Source organism: Notolepis coatsorum, assembly GCF_963971535.1.
Source record: "Notolepis coatsorum genome assembly, chromosome: 2".
NCBI classification, from domain to species: domain Eukaryota; kingdom Metazoa; phylum Chordata; class Actinopteri; order Aulopiformes; family Paralepididae; genus Notolepis; species Notolepis coatsorum.
This window is the reverse complement of record NC_140166.1, coordinates 141,367,097-141,386,538: the sequence shown is the minus strand read 5'-3', so window position 1 is coordinate 141,386,538 and position 19,442 is coordinate 141,367,097. Positions and strand designations below refer to the sequence as shown.

General features: G+C 45.6%; 2 protein-coding genes across 2 annotated transcripts in view; one reads left to right on the top strand and one right to left on the bottom strand.

Annotated features, from left to right (window-relative positions):
- The window catches only part of LOC311223549 (aminopeptidase N-like), a gene marked incomplete at both ends in the record, with an annotated part of 163,499 nt that extends 160,864 nt beyond the window's left edge, over positions 1–2,635 (bottom strand). Inside the window, one exon of the mRNA XM_084308329.1 lies at positions 2,627–2,635. Coding sequence (XP_084164455.1) covers positions 2,627–2,635 — 9 coding nt within the window. The remainder of the gene's footprint in view (positions 1–2,626) is intronic.
- Positions 2,636–2,680: 45 nt separating this feature from the next.
- LOC311223548 (aminopeptidase N-like) overlaps positions 2,681–19,442 on the top strand; it is a gene marked incomplete at both ends in the record, with an annotated part of 81,231 nt that continues 64,469 nt past the window's right edge. The window contains 8 exons of the mRNA XM_084308328.1: positions 2,681–2,686; positions 2,884–3,010; positions 9,573–9,727; positions 10,820–10,933; positions 13,851–13,994; positions 14,505–14,570; positions 16,374–16,439; positions 19,005–19,177. Of these exons, the coding sequence (XP_084164454.1) occupies positions 2,681–2,686; positions 2,884–3,010; positions 9,573–9,727; positions 10,820–10,933; positions 13,851–13,994; positions 14,505–14,570; positions 16,374–16,439; positions 19,005–19,177 (851 nt within the window). The remainder of the gene's footprint in view (positions 2,687–2,883; positions 3,011–9,572; positions 9,728–10,819; positions 10,934–13,850; positions 13,995–14,504; positions 14,571–16,373; positions 16,440–19,004; positions 19,178–19,442) is intronic.

Sequence of the window (19,442 nt, the reverse complement as noted above, 5' to 3'; positions counted from 1 at the left end):
GTTACCTTCACAGAGACAGTAGTTACCTTCACAGAGACAGTAGTTACCTTCACAGAGACAGTAGTTACCTTCACACAGACAGTAGTTACCTTCACAGAGACAGTAGTTACCTTCACAGAGACAGTAGTTACCTTCACAGAGACAGTAGTTACCTTCACACAGACAGTAGTTACCTTCACAGAGACAGTAGTTACCTTCACAGAGACAGTAGTTACCTTCACACAGACAGTAGTTACCTTCACACAGACAGTAGTTACCTTCACAGAGACAGTAGTTACCTTCACACAGACAGTAGTTACCTTCACAGAGACAGTAGTTACCTTCACACAGACAGTAGTTACCTTCACAGAGACAGTAGTTACCTTCACAGAGACAGTAGTTACCTTCACAGAGACAGTAGTTACCTTCACACAGACAGTAGTTACCTTCACAGAGACAGTAGTTACCTTCACAGAGACAGTAGTTACCTTCACAGAGACAGTAGTTACCTTCACAGAGACAGTAGTTACCTTCACAGAGACAGTAGTTACCTTCACACAGACAGTAGTTACCTTCACACAGACAGTAGTTACCTTCACAGAGACAGTAGTTATCTTCACAGAGACAGTAGTTACCTTCACAGAAACAGTAGTTACCTTCACAGAGACAGTAGTTACCTTCACACAGACAGTAGTTACCTTCACAGAGACAGTAGTTACCTTCACAGAGACAGTAGTTACCTTCACAGAGACAGTAGTTACGTTCACACAGACAGTAGTTACCTTCACAGAGACAGTAGTTACCTTCACAGATACAGTAGTTACCTTCACAGAGACAGTAGTTACCTTCACAGAGACAGTAGTTACCTTCACGGAGACAGTAGTTACCTTCACAGAGACAGTAGTTACCTTCACAGAGACAGTAGTTACCTTCACAGAGACAGTAGTTACCTTCACACAGACAGTAGTTACCTTCACAGAGACAGTAGTTACCTTCACAGAGACAATAGTTACCTTCACATAGACAGTAGTTACCTTCACACAGACAGTAGTTACCTTCACAGAGACAGTAGTTACCTTCACAGAGACAGTAGTTACCTTCACAGAGACAGTAGTTACCTTCACACAGACAGTAGTTACCTTCACAGAGACAGTAGTTACCTTCACAGAGACAGTAGTTACCTTCACACAGACAGATACAGTAGTTACCTTCACACAGACAGTAGTTACCTTCACAGAGACAGTAGTTACCTTCACACAGACAGTAGTTACCTTCACACAGACAGTAGTTACCTTCACAGAGACAGTAGTTACCTTCACAGAGACAGTAGTTACCTTCACAGAGACAGTAGTTAATTTCACAGAGACAGTAGTTACCTTCACACAGACAGTAGTTACCTTCACACAGACAGTAGTTACCTTCACAGAGACAGTAGTTACCTTCACAGAGACAGTAGTTACCTTCACACAGACAGTAGTTACCTTCACAGAGACAGTAGTTATCTTCACACAGACAGTAGTTACCTTCACACAGACAGTAGTTACCTTCACAGAGACAGTAGTTACCTTCACAGAGACAGTAGTTACCTTCACAGAGACAGTAGTTACCTTCACAGAGACAGTAGTTACCTTCACACAGACAGTAGTTATCTTCACACAGACAGTAGTTACCTTCACAGAGACAGTAGTTACCTTCACAGAGACAGTAGTTACCTTCACAGAGACAGTAGTTACCTTCACAGAGACAGTAGTTACCTTCACAGAGACAGTAGTTACCTTCACACAGACAGTAGTTACCTTCACAGAGACAGTAGTTACCTTCACAGAGACAGTAGTTACCTTCACACAGACAGTAGTTACCTTCACACTGACAGTAGTTACCTTCACAGAGACAGTAGTTACCTTCACAGAGACAGTAGTTACCTTCACAGAGACAGTAGTTACCTTCACACAGACAGTAGTTAACTTCACAGAGACAGTAGTTACCTTCACAGAGACAGTAGTTACCTTCACAGAGACAGTAGTTACCTTCACAGAGACAGTAGTTACCTTCACAGAGACAGTAGTTACCTTCACAGAGACAGTAGTTACCTTCACACAGACAGTAGTTACCTTCACACAGACAGTAGTTACCTTCACAGAGACAGTAGTTACCTTCACAGAGACAGTAGTTACCTTCACAGAGACAGTAGTTACCTTCACACAGACAGTAGTTACCTTCACAGAGACAGTAGTTACCTTCACAGAGACAGTAGTTATCTTCACAGAGACAGTAGTTACCTTCACACAGACAGTAGTTACCTTCACAGAGACAGTAGTTACCTTCACAGAGACAGTAGTTACCTTCACACAGACAGTAGTTACCTTCACACAGACAGTAGTTACCTTCACAGAGACAGTAGTTACCTTCACACAGACAGTAGTTACCTTCACAGAGACAGTAGTTACCTTCACAGAGACAGTAGTTACCTTCACAGAGACAGTAGTTACCTTCATACAGACAGTAGTTACCTTCACAGACAGTAGTTACCTTCACACAGACAGTAGTTACCTTCACAGAGACAGTAGTTACCTTCACAGAGACAGTAGTTACCTTCACAGAGACACTATTACACTACAACACAGATACTGTTCTATTTCTATGTGACAGTTGTCATGATAAGTCGTTTGGAAGTTTCTACTCTACTTTTAATTGATCTCATATGAAAGTGATTTGACACCAATGTCCTGTAAAGCTACATGTGCAACTACTATACAAGTATATTTAAAGAATATCCTGGATAATCAATACCTGTATCACATGTGTTACATCGACATCACCTGATACCTGTGTGTGTGTGTGTGTGTGTGTGTGTGTGTGTGTGTGTGTGTGTGTGTGTGTGTGTGTGTGTGTGTGTTTAATTAGATACGCATCTTTGCTCGGAAGAAGGCCATAGCAGCAGGTCAGGGAGAGTATGCTCTGAACGTGACGGGACCCATCCTCAGGTTCTTTGAGACATATTACAACTCCACCTACCCTCTGCCCAAGTCTGGTAAGAACAACTTAACCCTAACCCTAACCCTGACCCTAACCCTAACCCTAACCAGCTACCCAATTCTAGTAAGAACACAACATATACTGGCTACAACTTCACATCAGAGCCCCATCAGAACCATTTCATAAACCCTTCAGAACCACTCTAGAACCACTCTAGAACCACTTCAGAACCACTCTAGAACCACTCTAGAACCACTTCAGAACCACTCTAGAACCACTTCAGAACCACTTCAGAACCACTCTAGAACCACTCTAGAACCACTTCAGAACCACTTCAGAACCACTCTAGGACCACTTCAGAACCACTTTAGAACAACTCTAGAACCACTCTAGAACCACTTCAGAACCACTCTAGGACCACTTCAGAACCACTTCAGAACCACTCTAGAACCACTTCAGAACCACTCTAGAACCACTCTAGAACCACTTCAGAACCACTCTAGAACCACTTCAGAACCACTCTAGAACCACTTTATAGCCACCCTAGAACCACTTTATAGCCACCCTAGAACCACTTTAGAACCACTTCAGAACCACTCTAGAACCACTTCAGAACCACTTCAGAACCACTCTAGAACCACTCTAGAACCACTTCAGAACCACTCTAGGACCACTTCAGAACCACTTCACAACCACTCTAGAACCACTCTAGAACCACTTCAGAACAATTCTAGGACCACTTCAGAACCACTTCAGGACCACTCTAGAACCACTCTAGAACCATTTCAGAACCACTCTAGAACCACATCATAACCACTCTAGAACAACTCTAGAACCACTTCAGAACTGCTCTAGAACAACTTCAGAACCACTCTAGAACCACTCTAGAACCATTTTAGAGGCACTCTAGAACCACTTTAGAACCACTTCAGAACCACTTCAGAACCACTTTAGAACCACTCTAGAACCACTTCAGAACCACTCTAGAACCACTTCAGAACCACTTCAGAAACACTTCAGAACCACTCTAGAACTACTTCAGAACCACTTCAGAACCACTCTAGAACTACTTCAGAACCACTTCAGAAACACTTCAGCACCCCTCTAGAACCACTTCAGAACCACTCTAGAACCACTTCAGAACCACTCTAGGACCACTTCAGAACCACTTTAGAACCACTCTAGAACCACTCTAGAACCACTTCAGAACCACTCTAGAACCACTTCAGAACCACTTTAGAGACACTCTAGAACAACTTTAGAGCCACTCTAGAACCACTTTAGAACCACTTCAGAACCACTCTAGAACCACTTCAGAACCACTCTAGAACCACTTCAGAACCACTCTAGAACCACTCAAGAACCACTTTATAACCACTCTAGAACCACTTCAGAACCACTCTAGGACCACTTCAGAACCACTTCACAACCACTCTAGAACCACTCTAGAACCACTTCAGAACCATTCTAGGACCACTTCAGAACCACTTCAGGACCACTCTAGAACCACTCTAGAACCACTTCAGAAGCACTTCAGAACCACTCTAGAACAACTTCAGAACCACTCTAGAACCACTTCAGAACCACTCTAGAACCACTTTAGAGGCACTCTAGAACCACTTTAGAACCACTTCAGAACCACTCTAGAACCACTTCAGAACCACTTCAGAACCACTCTAGAACCACTTCAGAACCACTCTAGAACCACTTCAGAACCACTTCAGAAACACTTCAGAACCACTCTAGAACTACTTCAGAACCACTTCAGAACCACTCTAGAACTACTTCAGAACCACTTCAGCACCCCTCTAGAACCACTTCAGAACCACTCTAGAACCACTCAAGAACCACTTTAGAACCAATCTAGAACCACTTCAGAACCACTCTAGGACCACTTCAGAACCACTTCAGCACCCCTCTAGAACCACTTCAGAACCACTCTAGAACCACTCAAGAACCACTTTATAACCAATCTAGAACCACTTCAGAACCACTCTAGGACCACTTCAGAACCACTTCAGAAACACTTCAGAAACACTTCAGCACCCCTCTAGAACCACTTCAGAACCACTCTAGAACCACTCAAGAACCACTTTAGAACCACTTTAGAGGCACCCTAGAACCACTTCAGAACCACTCTAGAACCACTTCAGAACCACTTCAGAACCACTCTAGAACCACTTTAGAGGCACCCTAGAACCACTTCAGAACCACTCTAGAACCACTTCAGAACCACTTCAGAACCACTCTAGAACCACTTCAGAACCACTCTAGAACCACTTCAGAACCACTTCAGAAACACTTCAGAACCACTCTAGAACTACTTCAGAACCACTTCAGAACCACTCTAGAACTACTTCAGAACCACTTTAGAAACACTTCAGCACCCCTCTAGAACCACTTCACAACCACTTTAGAACCACTTTAGAGGCACTCTAGAACCACTTTAGAACCACTTCAGAACCACTCTAGAACCACTTCAGAACCACTTCAGAACCACTCTAGAACCACTTCAGAACCACTCTAGAACCACTTCAGAACCACTTCAGAAACACTTCAGAAACACTCTAGAACTACTTCAGAACCACTTCAGAACCACTCTAGAACCACTCTAGAACCACTTCAGAACCATTCTAGGACCACTTCAGAACCACTTCAGGACCACTCTAGAACCACTCTAGAACCACTTCAGAAGCACTTCAGAACCACTCTAGAACAACTTCAGAACCACTCTAGAACCACTTCAGAACCACTCTAGAACCACTTTAGATGCACTCTAGAACCACTTTAGAACCACTTCAGAACCACTCCAGAACCACTCTAGAACCACTTCAGAACCACTTCAGAACCACTTCAGAACCACTCTAGAACCACTTCAGAACCACTTCAGAAACACTTCAGAACCACTCTAGAACTACTTCAGAACCACTTCAGAACCACTCTAGAACTACTTCAGAACCACTTCAGCACCCCTCTAGAACCACTTCAGAACCACTCTAGAACCACTCAAGAACCACTTTAGAACCAATCTAGAACCACTTCAGAACCACTCTAGGACCACTTCAGAACCACTTCAGAAACACTTCAGAAACACTTCAGCACCCTTCTAGAACCACTTCAGAACCACTCTAGAACCACTCAAGAACCACTTTAGAACCACTCTAGAACCACTTCAGAACCACTCTAGGACCACTTCAGAACCACTTCAGAACCACTTCAGAACCACTCTAGAACCACTCTAGGACCACTTCAGAACCACTTCAGAACCACTCGAGAATCACTCGAGAACCACTTCAGAACCACTCTAGAACCACCTCAGAACCACTTTAGAACCACTCTACAACCACTTCAGAACCACTCTAGAACAACTTCAGAACCACTCTAGAACCACTCTAGAACCACTTCAGAACCACTCTAGAACCACTTTAGAGGCACCCTAGAACCACTTCAGAACCACTCTAGAACCACTTCAGAACCACTTCAGAACCACTCTAGAACCACTTCAGAACCACTCTAGAACCACTTCAGAACCACTTCAGAAACACTTCAGAACCACTCTAGAACTACTTCAGAACCACTTCAGAACCACTCTAGAACTACTTCAGAACCACTTCAGAAACACTTCAGCACCCCTCTAGAACCACTTCACAACCACTTTAGAACCACTTTAGAGGCACTCTAGAACCACTTTAGAACCACTTCAGAACCACTCTAGAACCACTTCAGAACCACTTCAGAACCACTCTAGAACCACTTCAGAACCACTCTAGAACCACTTCAGAACTACTTCAGAAACACTTCAGAAACACTCTAGAACTACTTCAGAACCACTTCAGAACCACTCTAGAACTACTTCAGAACCACTTCAGAAACACTTCAGCACCCCTCTAGAACCACTTCAGAACCACTCTAGAACCACTCAAGAACCACTTTAGAACCACTCTAGAACCACTTCAGAACCACTCTAGGACCACTTCAGAACCACTTTAGAACAACTCTAGGACCACCACTCTAGAACCACTCTAGAACCACTTCAGAACCATTCTAAAACCACCTCAGAACCACTCTAGAAACACTCTAGAACCACTTTAGAACCACTCTTGAACCACTTCAGAACCACTTCAGAACCACTCTAGATCCACTCTAGAACTACTTCAGAACCACTCTAGAACTACTTCAGAACAACTTCAGAACCACTCTGGAACCACTTCAGAACCACTCTAGAACCACTTCAGAACCACTCTATAACTTATTCAGAACACTATATAACCACTCTAGAACCACTCTAGAACTACTTCATAACCACTTCAGAATCACTCTAGAACCACTTCAGAACCACTCTAGAACAACTCTAGAACCACTTTAGAACCACTTCAGAGCCACTTCAGAACCACTTCAGAACCATTTCAGAACCACTCTAGAACCACTTTAGAACCACTTCAGAGCCACTTCAGAACCACTTCAGAACCACTTCAGAACCACTCTAGAACCACTCTAGAACCACTCTAGAACCACTTGAGAATGCATTTGGAACGACACCAGAAAGATTTCTGAACGGTTGGAATAACAACAGGTGATGCAGGTTGAATAACAACAGGTGTTATACCGCCTCCTCCACTAGACTCCTCCACTAGTCTCCTCTCATCAAGACCTGACTCCTCCACTAGACTCCTCCACTAGACTCCTCCACTAGTGTACTTTGGTACCATGAGGTGCAAGCATAGTCGTAGTACCCTTGAATGAGTGCTCCTGCCAGAGTCTTCAGGGTATTCTTGTTTACCAGAGAGGAGATCCGGTACAAAAATCTAGTTTGTTGGTTGACTTTTTTGTTTACATTGGATGCCATTTTGTCACAGGAAAGATTTGCCTCTAGGATGGAACCCAGGTAATTTCATCTTTCCTTGTGACAATATTGTTACCCAATGTAACTGAGAAGCTGTCGGTCTTGCTGAGTTTGTTATTTGATCCGGTGTAATGATAGTTTGTTATCAGCGAGCCAGGTGCAGATTCTGCCGAGTTCTGAGCTGAGGGTTTTTTCAACCTGTCAGAGACCAGCAGGGCTGAGTCATCCGCGAACAAGAACAAGTTGCAGTCACAGGCTGACGACATGTCATTTGCATAAATTAGGAACAGTAGCGGTCCTAGTATGCTTCCTTGTGGAACACCACAGCTCACTGGGAGGGGGGGATAGGGTACCGTTTACCTCCACCATCTGTTCTCTCCCCTCCAGGTAGGATTGCATCCAGCTCACTGATAAACTATCAAAACCAATTGCTTTTAGCTTGTCAATCAGAATGGAGTGATTGACAGTGTCGTGTCCACCTCTTGTTTGATGTGGTCGTTCAAATAGAGAAGGCATGTGTCAGTGGAGTTGGATGTTCTGAAGCCAGATTGGAATTTGTAGATTCGATTTTTTTCCGCTAGGTACTTTTCGACCTGTTCGTAGACAATTTATTCCATGACTTTTGAGATGGAGGTAAGAATAGAAACAGGGCGGTAGTTGCCTGGGTCTAATTTGCTGCCCTTTTTGTGCAGAGGGGTCACTCTCGCAATTTTGAAGTCCGCTAAAAACTAAATTACAAACATCACAAAACAAACTGATCAGACTACTGCTTGACCTTACTCCTAGAACCCACCTCACCCCTGCCCACTTTGACAACCTAGGATGGCTTAGAGTAGACGACAGAGTACAGCAACTTGCAATGGGCCTGGTCTACAAGATACACTACACGACTATGACTATGTACATGTCAAAATACTTCCCAAAGGTCAGTGAATACCACGACCACAACACCAGAGGGAGCTCCACAAATCATGTTAAACCCAGATTCGGCTCAAACAAGGGACTAAACACGCTTTGCAATTATGCCACATCAATGTGGAACGCCCTACCCAAAGCTGTAAAGGAATTTGAATCCCTACCCACTTTTAAAACCACTCTCAAAGAGCACCTGCGGGAGAGTGCTATTCGAAACTGGCCCCTGTAAATGTCCTAACGCAACCCCCTCCAATGTACAGTAAATGTCCTAAACCAATAATACACAAGACCCTCTTCTTGGGACCAAGTATGTTTTCGTGGATAATCCAATGTACTGTTACCCCATCCCGCCTACCCACCGCCCCCCACCCACCCACCCAACCTCCTCCGATGTACAGTTTCTTTGTCAAATGTATAGAATAAACAGTACTGTATATTTGTAAATATGGTATGTCATAAATGTATAGATGTAGCAGTACTGTCTATCTGTATGTCATGTATGTCATAAATGTCACTATGAATTGAAAATGGGGGACCCTGATGTAAACAAGACAGAAGTCTTTCTCTGGTCTGCATCCCCTTAACAATTGTGTGCATTGAGCTGTACTGTATTGTACCCATTCTACAATCTGTTAATAAAATCGTCAATCAATCAATCAATCAAAACTGTGCTAGCTTATAAAATGACTGTGCTAGCTTAGAAATCCACTGTGCTAGCTTAGAAATGGCTCCTGCAAGTCTCAGAAGGTTAGAACAGGAGAGCGATCAGAAAGATAAACTAGCAGTAATAAACACTGATTAATGTAGATCACTTAACCCTTGTACTGTCAGTTGATTGACAGCCGCTTGCTCTGTGCAGACCAGATAGCCCTGCCAGACTTCAACGCTGGGGCCATGGAGAACTGGGGCCTGATCACCTACAGAGAGACCGCGCTGCTCTATGACAAGGCGTTCTCCTCCAACTCCAACAAGCAGAGAATCGCTGCCATCATCTCCCACGAACTGGCCCACATGGTGCGTTGTCATGGCAGTACTGCTTCACTGTAGCCCTGTCCTCTGTTACAATACACCCCCTGTCCTCTGTTACAATACACCCCCTAGTGTCCTCTCAGTTACAGTACACCCCCTAGTGTCCTCTCAGTTACAGTACACCTCCTGTCCTCTGTTACAATACACCCCCTGTCTGTCTCAGATATAATCCATCTGTCTGTCTGTCTCAGATATAATCCATCTGTCTGTCTGTCTCAGATATAATCCATCTGTCTGTCTCAGATATATTCCATCTGTCTGTCTGTCTCCGATATAATCCATCTGTCTGTCTGTCTCAGATATAATCCATCTGTCTGTCTGTCTCAGATATAATCCATCTGTCTGTCTCAGATATAATCCATCTGTCTGTCTGTCTCAGATATAATCCATCTGTCTGTCTCAGATATAATCCATCTGTCTGTCTGTCTCAGATATAATCCATCTTCCTGTCTGTCTCAGATATAATCCATCTTCATGTCTGTCTCAGATATAATCCACCTGTCTGTCTCAGATATAATCCATCTGTCTGTCTCAGATATAATCCATCTGTCTGTCTCAGATATAAATCACCTGTCTGTCTCAGATATAATCCATCTTCCTGTCTGTCTCAGATATAATCCATCTGTCTGTCTGTCTCAGATATAATCCATCTTCCTGTCTGTCTCAGATATAATCCATCTTCCTGTTTGTCTCAGATATAATCCACCTGTCTGTCTCAGATATAATCCATCTGTCTGTCTCAGATATAATCCATCTGTCTGTCTCAGATATAATCCATCTTCCTGTCTGTCTCAGATATAATCCACCTGTCTGACTGTCTCAGATATAATCCATCTTCCTGTCTGTCTCAGATATAATCCATCTGTCTGTCTCAGATATAATCCATCTGTCTGTCTCATATATAATCCATCTTCCTGAAGGCTACTCTGTCATCTGTCCCCTCCTGTGTGTGTGTGTGTGTGCGTATATTTATATATGTGTGTGTGTGTGTGTGTGTGTGTGTGTGTGTGTGTGTGTGTGTGTGTGTGTGTGTGTGTGTGTGTGTGTGTGTGTGTGTGTGTGTGTGTGTGTGTGTAGTGGTTTGGTAACCTGGTAACCCTGCGCTGGTGGAATGACCTGTGGCTGAACGAAGGCTTTGCCTCCTACGTAGAGTACCTGGGAGCCGACCACGCTGAGCCCTCCTGGAACGTGGTGAGTACCTGGGAGCCGACCACGCTGAGCCCTCCTGGAACGTGGTGAGTACCTGGGAGCCGGCCTCGCTGAGCCCTCCTGGAACGTGGTGAGTACCTGGGGGCCGACCACGCTGAGCCCTCCTGGAACGTGGTGAGTACCTGGGAGCCGGCCTCGCTGAGCCCTCCTGGAACGTGGTGAGTACCTGGGAGCCGGTCTCGCTGAGCCCTCCTGGAACGTGGTGAGTACCTGGGGGCCGACCGACCACGCTGAGCCCTCCTGGAACGTGGTGAGTACCTGGGGGCCGCCCACGCTGAGCCCTCCTGGAACGTGGTGAGTACCTGGGGGCCGACCGACCACGCTGAGCCCTCCTGGAACGTGGTGAGTACCTGGGAGCCGACCACGCTGAGCCCTCCTGGAACGTGGTGAGTACCTGGGGGCCGCCCACGCTGAGCCCTCCTGGAACGTGGTGAGTACCTGGGGGCCGACCGACCACGCTGAGCCCTCCTGGAACGTGGTGAGTACCTGGGGGCCGACCGACCACGCTGAGCCCTCCTGGAACGTGGTGAGTACCTGGGAGCCGGCCTCGCTGAGCCCTCCTGGAACGTGGTGAGTACCTGGGAGCCGGCCTCGCTGAGCCCTCCTGGAACGTGGTGAGTACCTGGGGGCCGCCCACGCTGAGCCCTCCTGGAACGTGGTGAGTACCTGGGGGCCGACCGACCATGCTGAGCCCTCCTGGAACGTGGTGAGTACCTGGGGGCCGACCGACCACGCTGAGCCCTCCTGGAACGTGGTGAGTACCTGGGGGCCGACCGACCACGATGAGCCCTCCTGGAACGTGGTGAGTACCTGGGGGCCGACCGACCACGCTGAGCCCTCCTGGAACGTGGTGAGTACCTGGGGGCCGACCACGCTGAGCCCTCCTGGAACGTGGTGAGTACCTGGGAGCCGGCCTCGCTGAGCCCTCCTGGAACGTGGTGAGTACCTGGGGGCCGACCGGCCACGCTGAGCCCTCCTGGAACGTGGTGAGTACCTGGGGGCCGCCCACGCTGAGCCCTCCTGGAACGTGGTGAGTACCTGGGGGCCGACCGACCACGCTGAGCCCTCCTGGAACGTGGTGAGTACCTGGGGGCCGCCCACGCTGAGCCCTCCTGGAACGTGGTGAGTACCTGGGGGCCGGCCTCGCTGAGCCCTCCTGGAACGTGGTGAGTACCTGGGGGCCGGCCTCGCTGAGGTCATCAGTACAGGCTATAGATGCTTATAGATTTATGTGGTGAGGTCATCAGAACAGGCTATAGATGCTTATAGATTTATGTGGTGAGGTCATCAGTACAGGCTATAGATGCTTATAGATTTATGTGGTGAGGTCATCAGTACAGGCTATAGATGCTTATAGATTTATGTGGTGAGGTCATCAGTACAGGCTATAGATGCTTATAGATTTATGTGGTGAGGTCATCAGTACAGGCTATAGATGCTTATAGATTTATGTGGTGAGGTCATCAGTACAGGCTATAGATGCTTATAGATTTATGTGGTGAGGTCATCAGTACAGGCTATAGATGCTTATAGATATATGTGGTGAGGTCATCAGTACAGGCTATAGATGCGTATAGATTTATGTGGTGAGGTCATCAGTACAGGCTATAGATGCTTATAGATTTATGTGGTGAGGTCATCAGTACAGGCTATAGATGCGTATAGATTTATGTGGTGAGGTCATCAGTACAGGCTATAGATGCTTATATATTTATGTGGTGAGGTCATCAGTACAGGCTATAGATGCTTATAGATTTATGTGGTGAGGTCATCAGTACAGGCTATAGATGTTTATAGATTTATGTGGTGAGGTCATCAGTACAGGCTATAGATGCTTATAGATTTATGTGGTGAGGTCATCAGTACAGGCTATATATGTTTATAGATTTTTATAGATGCTTATATAGATTTAGTAGAATAGATTCATGTGGAATCATTTGGAATGGATTCATAATCAATCAATCATTTACAATCAATATGTTATTGATATTAATATTAGTTGTGCTGAATACCATGCTGGACCTGATTGGAACAGGATATGGACTGATCATTATTAGCTCACCAATACATAGGTAATAAGTAGGGATGCTCGATATTGGCTTTTTTACCGATACCGATATTCCGATATTGTCCAACTCTTAATTTCCGATACCGATATCAACCGATACCGATATATGCAGGGTTTCCCCGTCCAAAAAACTGAATAATTTCAGGTAACTAATAATTTCACTGGATATATATATAACAAATATTGTTATTGTTTTTTTTTGTTTTTAAACCGATACCGATATTTTCCGATATCACATTTTACTGCCGATATCGGCCGATAATATCGGTCGGCCGATAATATCGGACATCCCTAGTAATAAGTAAATATGTATCTTTATTAGCTAATCAATATGTGGGTGATGGGTAAGGAGTTATCTTTGTTAGCTAATCAATATGTGGGTGAATGGTAAGGAGTTAACTTTGTTAGCTAATCAATATGTGAGTGATGGGTAAGGAGTTATCTTTGTTAGCTAATCAATATGTGGGTGAATGGTAAGGAGTTATCTTTGTTAGCTAATCAATATGTGGGTGAATGGTAAGGAGTTATCTTTGTTAGCTAATCAATATGTGGGTGATGGGTAAGGAGTTATCTTTGTTAGCTAATCAATATGTAGGTGAATGGTAAGGAGTTATCTTTGTTAGCTAATCAATATGTGAGTGATGGGTAAGGAGTTAACCAATGATGGAGCATCGCTGTCAGTTGTGTGATAGTAAAGGGCTAACCTTCAGTATTATTGTCACAGTGAAAGGGTTACAGTGTGGCAGTGTGGCAGTGAAAGGGTTACAGTGTGGCAGTGAAAGGGTTACAGTGTGGCAGTGAAAGGGTTAACGCGCGTGTCTCCGCCTGCAGAAGGACATGATCGTGCTGGGGGACGTCCACAGGGTGTTCGCGGTGGACGCTCTGGCCTCCTCACACCCTCTGTCATCGCAGGAGGACGACATCCAGAAACCTGCTCAGATCAGCGAACTGTTTGACGCCATTTCCTACAGCAAGGTACTGCAGCACCTGTCACTCAGACCATAGTCCCTAACCAGAAACAGAGCTCTGGTCCTAACATGCTGTCATCTCTCCCCTCTGCCCCCCCCCTCTCTCTCTCTCTCTCTCTCTCTCTCTCTCTCTCTCTCTCTCTCTCTCTCTCTCTCTCTCTCTCTCTCTCTCTCTCTCTCTCTCTCTCTCTCTCTCCTCGTCTCTCTCTCTCTCTCTCTACCTCGTCTCTCTCTCTCTCTACCTCGTCTCTACCTTGTCTCTCTCTCTCTACCTCGTCTCTCTCTCTCTACCTCGTCTCTCTCTCTACCTCGTCTCTCTCTCTCTCTCTCTCTCTCTACCTCGTCTCTCTCTCTCTACCTCATCTCTCTCTCTCTCTCTACCTTGTCTCTCTCTCTCTACCTCATCTCTCTCTCTCTCTCTACCTCGTCTCTCTCTACCCCGTCTCTCTCTCTCTCCCTTGTCTCTCTCTCTCTCTCTCTCTCTCTCTCTCTACCTCGTCTCTCTCTATCTCTCCAGGGAGCATCAGTTCTGAGGATGCTGTCTGACTTCTTGACTGAAGACGTTTTCAAGAAGGGCCTCAGCGTAAGGACTGCGTTTCTCAGGTCTCAAGGTCTGGTTAGAGACACTTGTATTACAGTAACTATGGAAGGTCTGGTTAGAGACACTAGTATTACAGTAACTATGGAAGGTCTGGTTAGAGACACTTGTATTACAGTAACTATGGAAGGTCTGGTTAGAGACACTTGTGTTACAGTAACTATGGAAGGTCTGGTTAGAGACACTAGTATTACAGTAACTATGGAAGGTCTGGTTAGAGACACTTGTATTACAGTAACTATGGAAGGTCTGGTTAGAGACACTAGTATTACAGTAACTATGGAAGGTCTGGTTAGAGACACTTGTATTACAGTAACTATGGAAGGTCTGGTTAGAGACACTTGTATTACAGTAACTATGGAAGGTCTGGTTAGAGACACTTGTATTACAGTAACTATGGAAGGTCTGGTTAGAGACACTTGTATTACAGTAACTATCGAAGGTCTGGTTAGAGACACTTGTATTACAGTAACTATGGAAGGTCTGGTTAGAGACACTTGTATTACAGTAACTATGGAAGGTCTGGTTAGACACAGATCACATCTGGAGTGACAGGCTTGTTTGGGGATTTAAAGACCTTGGGAGGTGGAGTCTATTGACATGAGAAAGTATTCCCACAAATGTACAAAATAATTAAGAATGCCTTTTGAATGTCCATATTTCATCTAATTGGGAATGTATTTCATGCCATCTCCCTCTGAGACACATATACTGTACGTAGGTATTTCATCAGAGGGCACAGGATCAGACATGTGGTGCCCTAACGAACCACCTAGACACCCTAACCATAGCCCTAAAGAACCACCTAGACACCCTAACCATAGCCCTAACGAACCACCTAGACACCCTAACCATAGCCCTAAAGAACCACCTAGACACCCTAACCATAGCCCTAACGAACCACCTAGACACCCTAACCATAGCCCTAAAGAACCACCTAGACACCCTAACCATAGCCCTAACGAACCACCTAGACACCCTAACCATAGCCCTAACGAACCACCTAGACACTCTAACCATAGCCCTAACGAACCACCTAGACACCCTAACCATATCCCTAACGAACCACCTAGACACCCTAACCATAGCCCTAACGAACCACCTAGACACCCTAACCATAGTCCTAACGAACCACCTAGACACCCTAACCATAGCCCTAACAAACCACCTAGACACCCTAACCATAGCCCTAATGAACCACCTAGACACCCTACCCATAGCCCTAATGAACCACCTAGACACCCTAACCATAGCCCTAACGAACCACCTAGACACCCTAACCATAGTCCTAACGAACCACCTAGACACCCTAACCATAGCCCTAACGAACCACCTAGACACCCTAACCATAGCCCTAACGAACCACCTAGACACCCTAACCATAGCCCTAAAGAACCACCTAGACACCCTAACCATAGCCCTAACGAACCACCTAGACACCCTAACCATAGCCCTAACGAACCACCTAGACATCCTAACCATAGCCCTAAAGTACCACCTAGACACCCTAACCATAGTCCTAAAGAACCACCTAGACACCCTAACCATAGCCCTAAAGAACCACCTAGACATCCTAACCATAGCCCTAAAGAACTACCTAGACACCCTAACCATAGTCCTAACAAACCACCTAGACACCCTAACCATAGCCCTAAAGAACCACCTAGACACCCTAACCATAGTCCTAAAGCATGGATGAACAGATAATTTGCCATTTCTGCTTACATTTTGAATGGATTGAAAGCAAGCTTAGATCACCATCTAAAAGGTTCTTTCTCCATTCTGCAGTCCTACTTGCATGCATTCGCCTACGGAAACACCGTCTACACAGACCTGTGGGTCCACCTGCAAACAGTAAGTATGTTACTTTACTAGAATGAAGTAAAAAATATAATATCATATAACTAATCGAGTAACTGAGGGACTGACCAACTAGCTGGCTGACTGAGTGTTTGGCCATAGCTACAATATATTTCTAAATCTTTTTTAGAAATATATATAAGAACAAAAAACCTGCTTGTCTATATGACGAGATACATTTCACAATAAACAGACACAGTTACTCCACCAGGCATGTGTCAATGGAAAGATGTAATGTAAGGATGCCAAGAACAAATGCAATGAAAAGGACTGTGATGTATAGAGCCATGGCTGCATGGAAATTCCTTACCACCTGCACTAACTAGGGTTGAAGAAAAACAGACATTTAAAAAACACCTTAAAAATCATATAAGAAAGAATGGTACTGTCAGTTAAGTAAACATAGTGGGTGATTGAGAAGATGGGTATGTTTGATTGGTGAACTTAGATATTTTATTATAATATTTGTATGTGTTATTGAGGTGTATTGTATTGTTTTATTGTATTGTATTGATTGTATTGTATTGATTTTATTGTATTGATTTTATTGTATTGTATTGATTTGTGTGGACCCCAGTAATAGTAGCCTATGCCTGTGGCAATGGCTAATGGGGATCTGAATAAACTAAACTAAACTAAATACAACAGCAGCTACAACACTCAGATGCTCTGGTCAGCAGCTACAACACTCAGATGGTCTGGTCAGCAGCTACAACACTCAGATGGTCTGGTCAGCAGCTACAACACTCAGATGGTCTGGTCAGCAGCTACAACACTCAGATGGTCTGGTCAGCAGCTACAACACTCAGATGGTCTGGTCAGCAGCTACAACACTCAGATGGTCTGGTCAGCAGCTACAACACTCAGATGCTCTGGTCAGCAGCTTCAACACTCAGATGGTCTGGTCAGCAGCTACAACACTCAGATGGTCTGGTCAGCAGCTACAACACTCAGATGGTCTGGTCAGCAGCTACAACACTCAGATGGTCTGGTCAGCAGCTACAACACTCAGATGCTCTGGTCAGCAGCTACAACACTCAGATGGTCTGGTCAGCAGCTACAACACTCAGATGGTCTGGTCAGCAGCTACAACACTCAGATGCTCTGGTCAGCAGCTACAACACTCAGATGGTCTGGTCAGCAGCTACAACACTCAGATGGTCTGGTCAGCAGCTACAACACTCAGATGGTCTGGTCAGCAGCTACAACACTCAGATGGTCTGGTCAGCAGCTACAGCACTCAGATGGTCTGGTCAGCAGCTACAACACTCAGATGCTCTGGTCAGCAGCTACAACACTCAGGTGGTCTGGTCAGCAGCTACAACACTCAGATGCTCTGGTCAGCAGCTACAACACTCAGATGGTCTGGTCAGCAGCTACAACACTCAGATGGTCTGGTCAGCAGCTACAACACTCAGATGCTCTGGTCAGCAGCTACAACACTCAGATGCTCTGGTCTGGTCAGCAGCTACAACACTCAGATGGTCTGGTCAGCAGCTACAACACTCAGATGGTCTGGTCTGGTCAGCAGCTACAACACTCAGGTGGTCTGGTCAGCAGCTACAACACTCAGATGCTCTGGTCAGCAGCTACAACACTCAGATGGTCTGGTCTGGTCAGCAGCTACAACACTCAGATGGTCTGGTCAGCAGCTACAACACTCAGATGCTCTGGTCAGCAGCTACAACACTCAGATGGTCTGGTCAGCAGCTACAACACTCAGATGCTCTGGTCAGCAGCTACAACACTCAGATGGTCTGGTCAGCAGCTACAACACTCAGATGGTCTGGTCAGCAGCTACAACACTCAGATGCTCTGGTCTGGTCAGCAGCTACAACACTCAGATGGTCTGGTCAGCAGCTACAACACTCAGATGGTCTGGTCAGCAGCTACAACACTCAGATGGTCTGGTCAGCAGCTACAACACTCAGATGGTCTGGTCAGTAACTACAACACTCAGATGGTCTGGTCAGCATCTACAACACTCAGATGGTCTGGTCAGCAGCTACAACACTCATATGGTCTGGTCAGCAGCTACAACACTCAGATGCTCTGGTCAGCAGCTACAACACTCAGATGGTCTGGTCAGTAACTACAACACTCAGATGGTCTGGTCAGCAGCTACAACACTCAGATGCTCTGGTCTGGTCAGTAGCTACAACACTCAGATGGTCTGGTCAGCAGCTACAACACTCAGATGGTCTGGTCAGCAGCTACAACACTCAGATGGTCTGGTCAGCAGCTACAACACTCAGATGGTCTGGTCAGCAGCTACAACACTCAGATGGTCTGGTCAGCAGCTACAACACTCAGATGGTCTGGTCAGCAGCTACAACACTCAGATGGTCTGGTCAGCAGCTACAACACTCAGGTGGTCTGGTCAGTAGCTACAACACTCAGATGGTCTGGTCAGTAGCTACAGTAGCCTGGGTCCGGCAATAACTTATACTAGAGGCATTCGAGGACATACTCCTCGAATGCCTCTAGGGGGCAGCAGGAACTACAATACCACAACAGAAGAAAGTTGAATAAAGGCTGTTTTTATCTCTTGATTGACAGGCAGTTGAGGCCAATGGGACGGTTCTTCCTACAAGTGTCAACGACATCATGAACCGCTGGGTCCTCCAGATGGGCTTCCCTGTGGTTACCATAACAACCTCTACTGGAGCCATATCCCAGCAACACTTCCTGCTCGACCCGGAGTCCAACGTGACGGCCGTCTCTCCATACAAGTACGTGTTACCATGGCAACCCACCTGAAACACCTTTCCTCAACAACTCTTACGGTAGCTAGGTGCAGTTCTTCTAAGAATGTATTCCTTCCTTCCCTCTGGTAGCTAGGTGCAGTTCTTCTAAAGAATGTATTCCTTCCTTCCCTCTGGTAGCTAGGTGCAGTTCTTCTAAAGAATGTATTCCTTCCTTCCCTCTGGTAGCCAGGTGCAGTTCTTCTAAAGAATGTATTCCTTCCTTCCCCTGGTAGCTAGGTGCAGTTCTTCT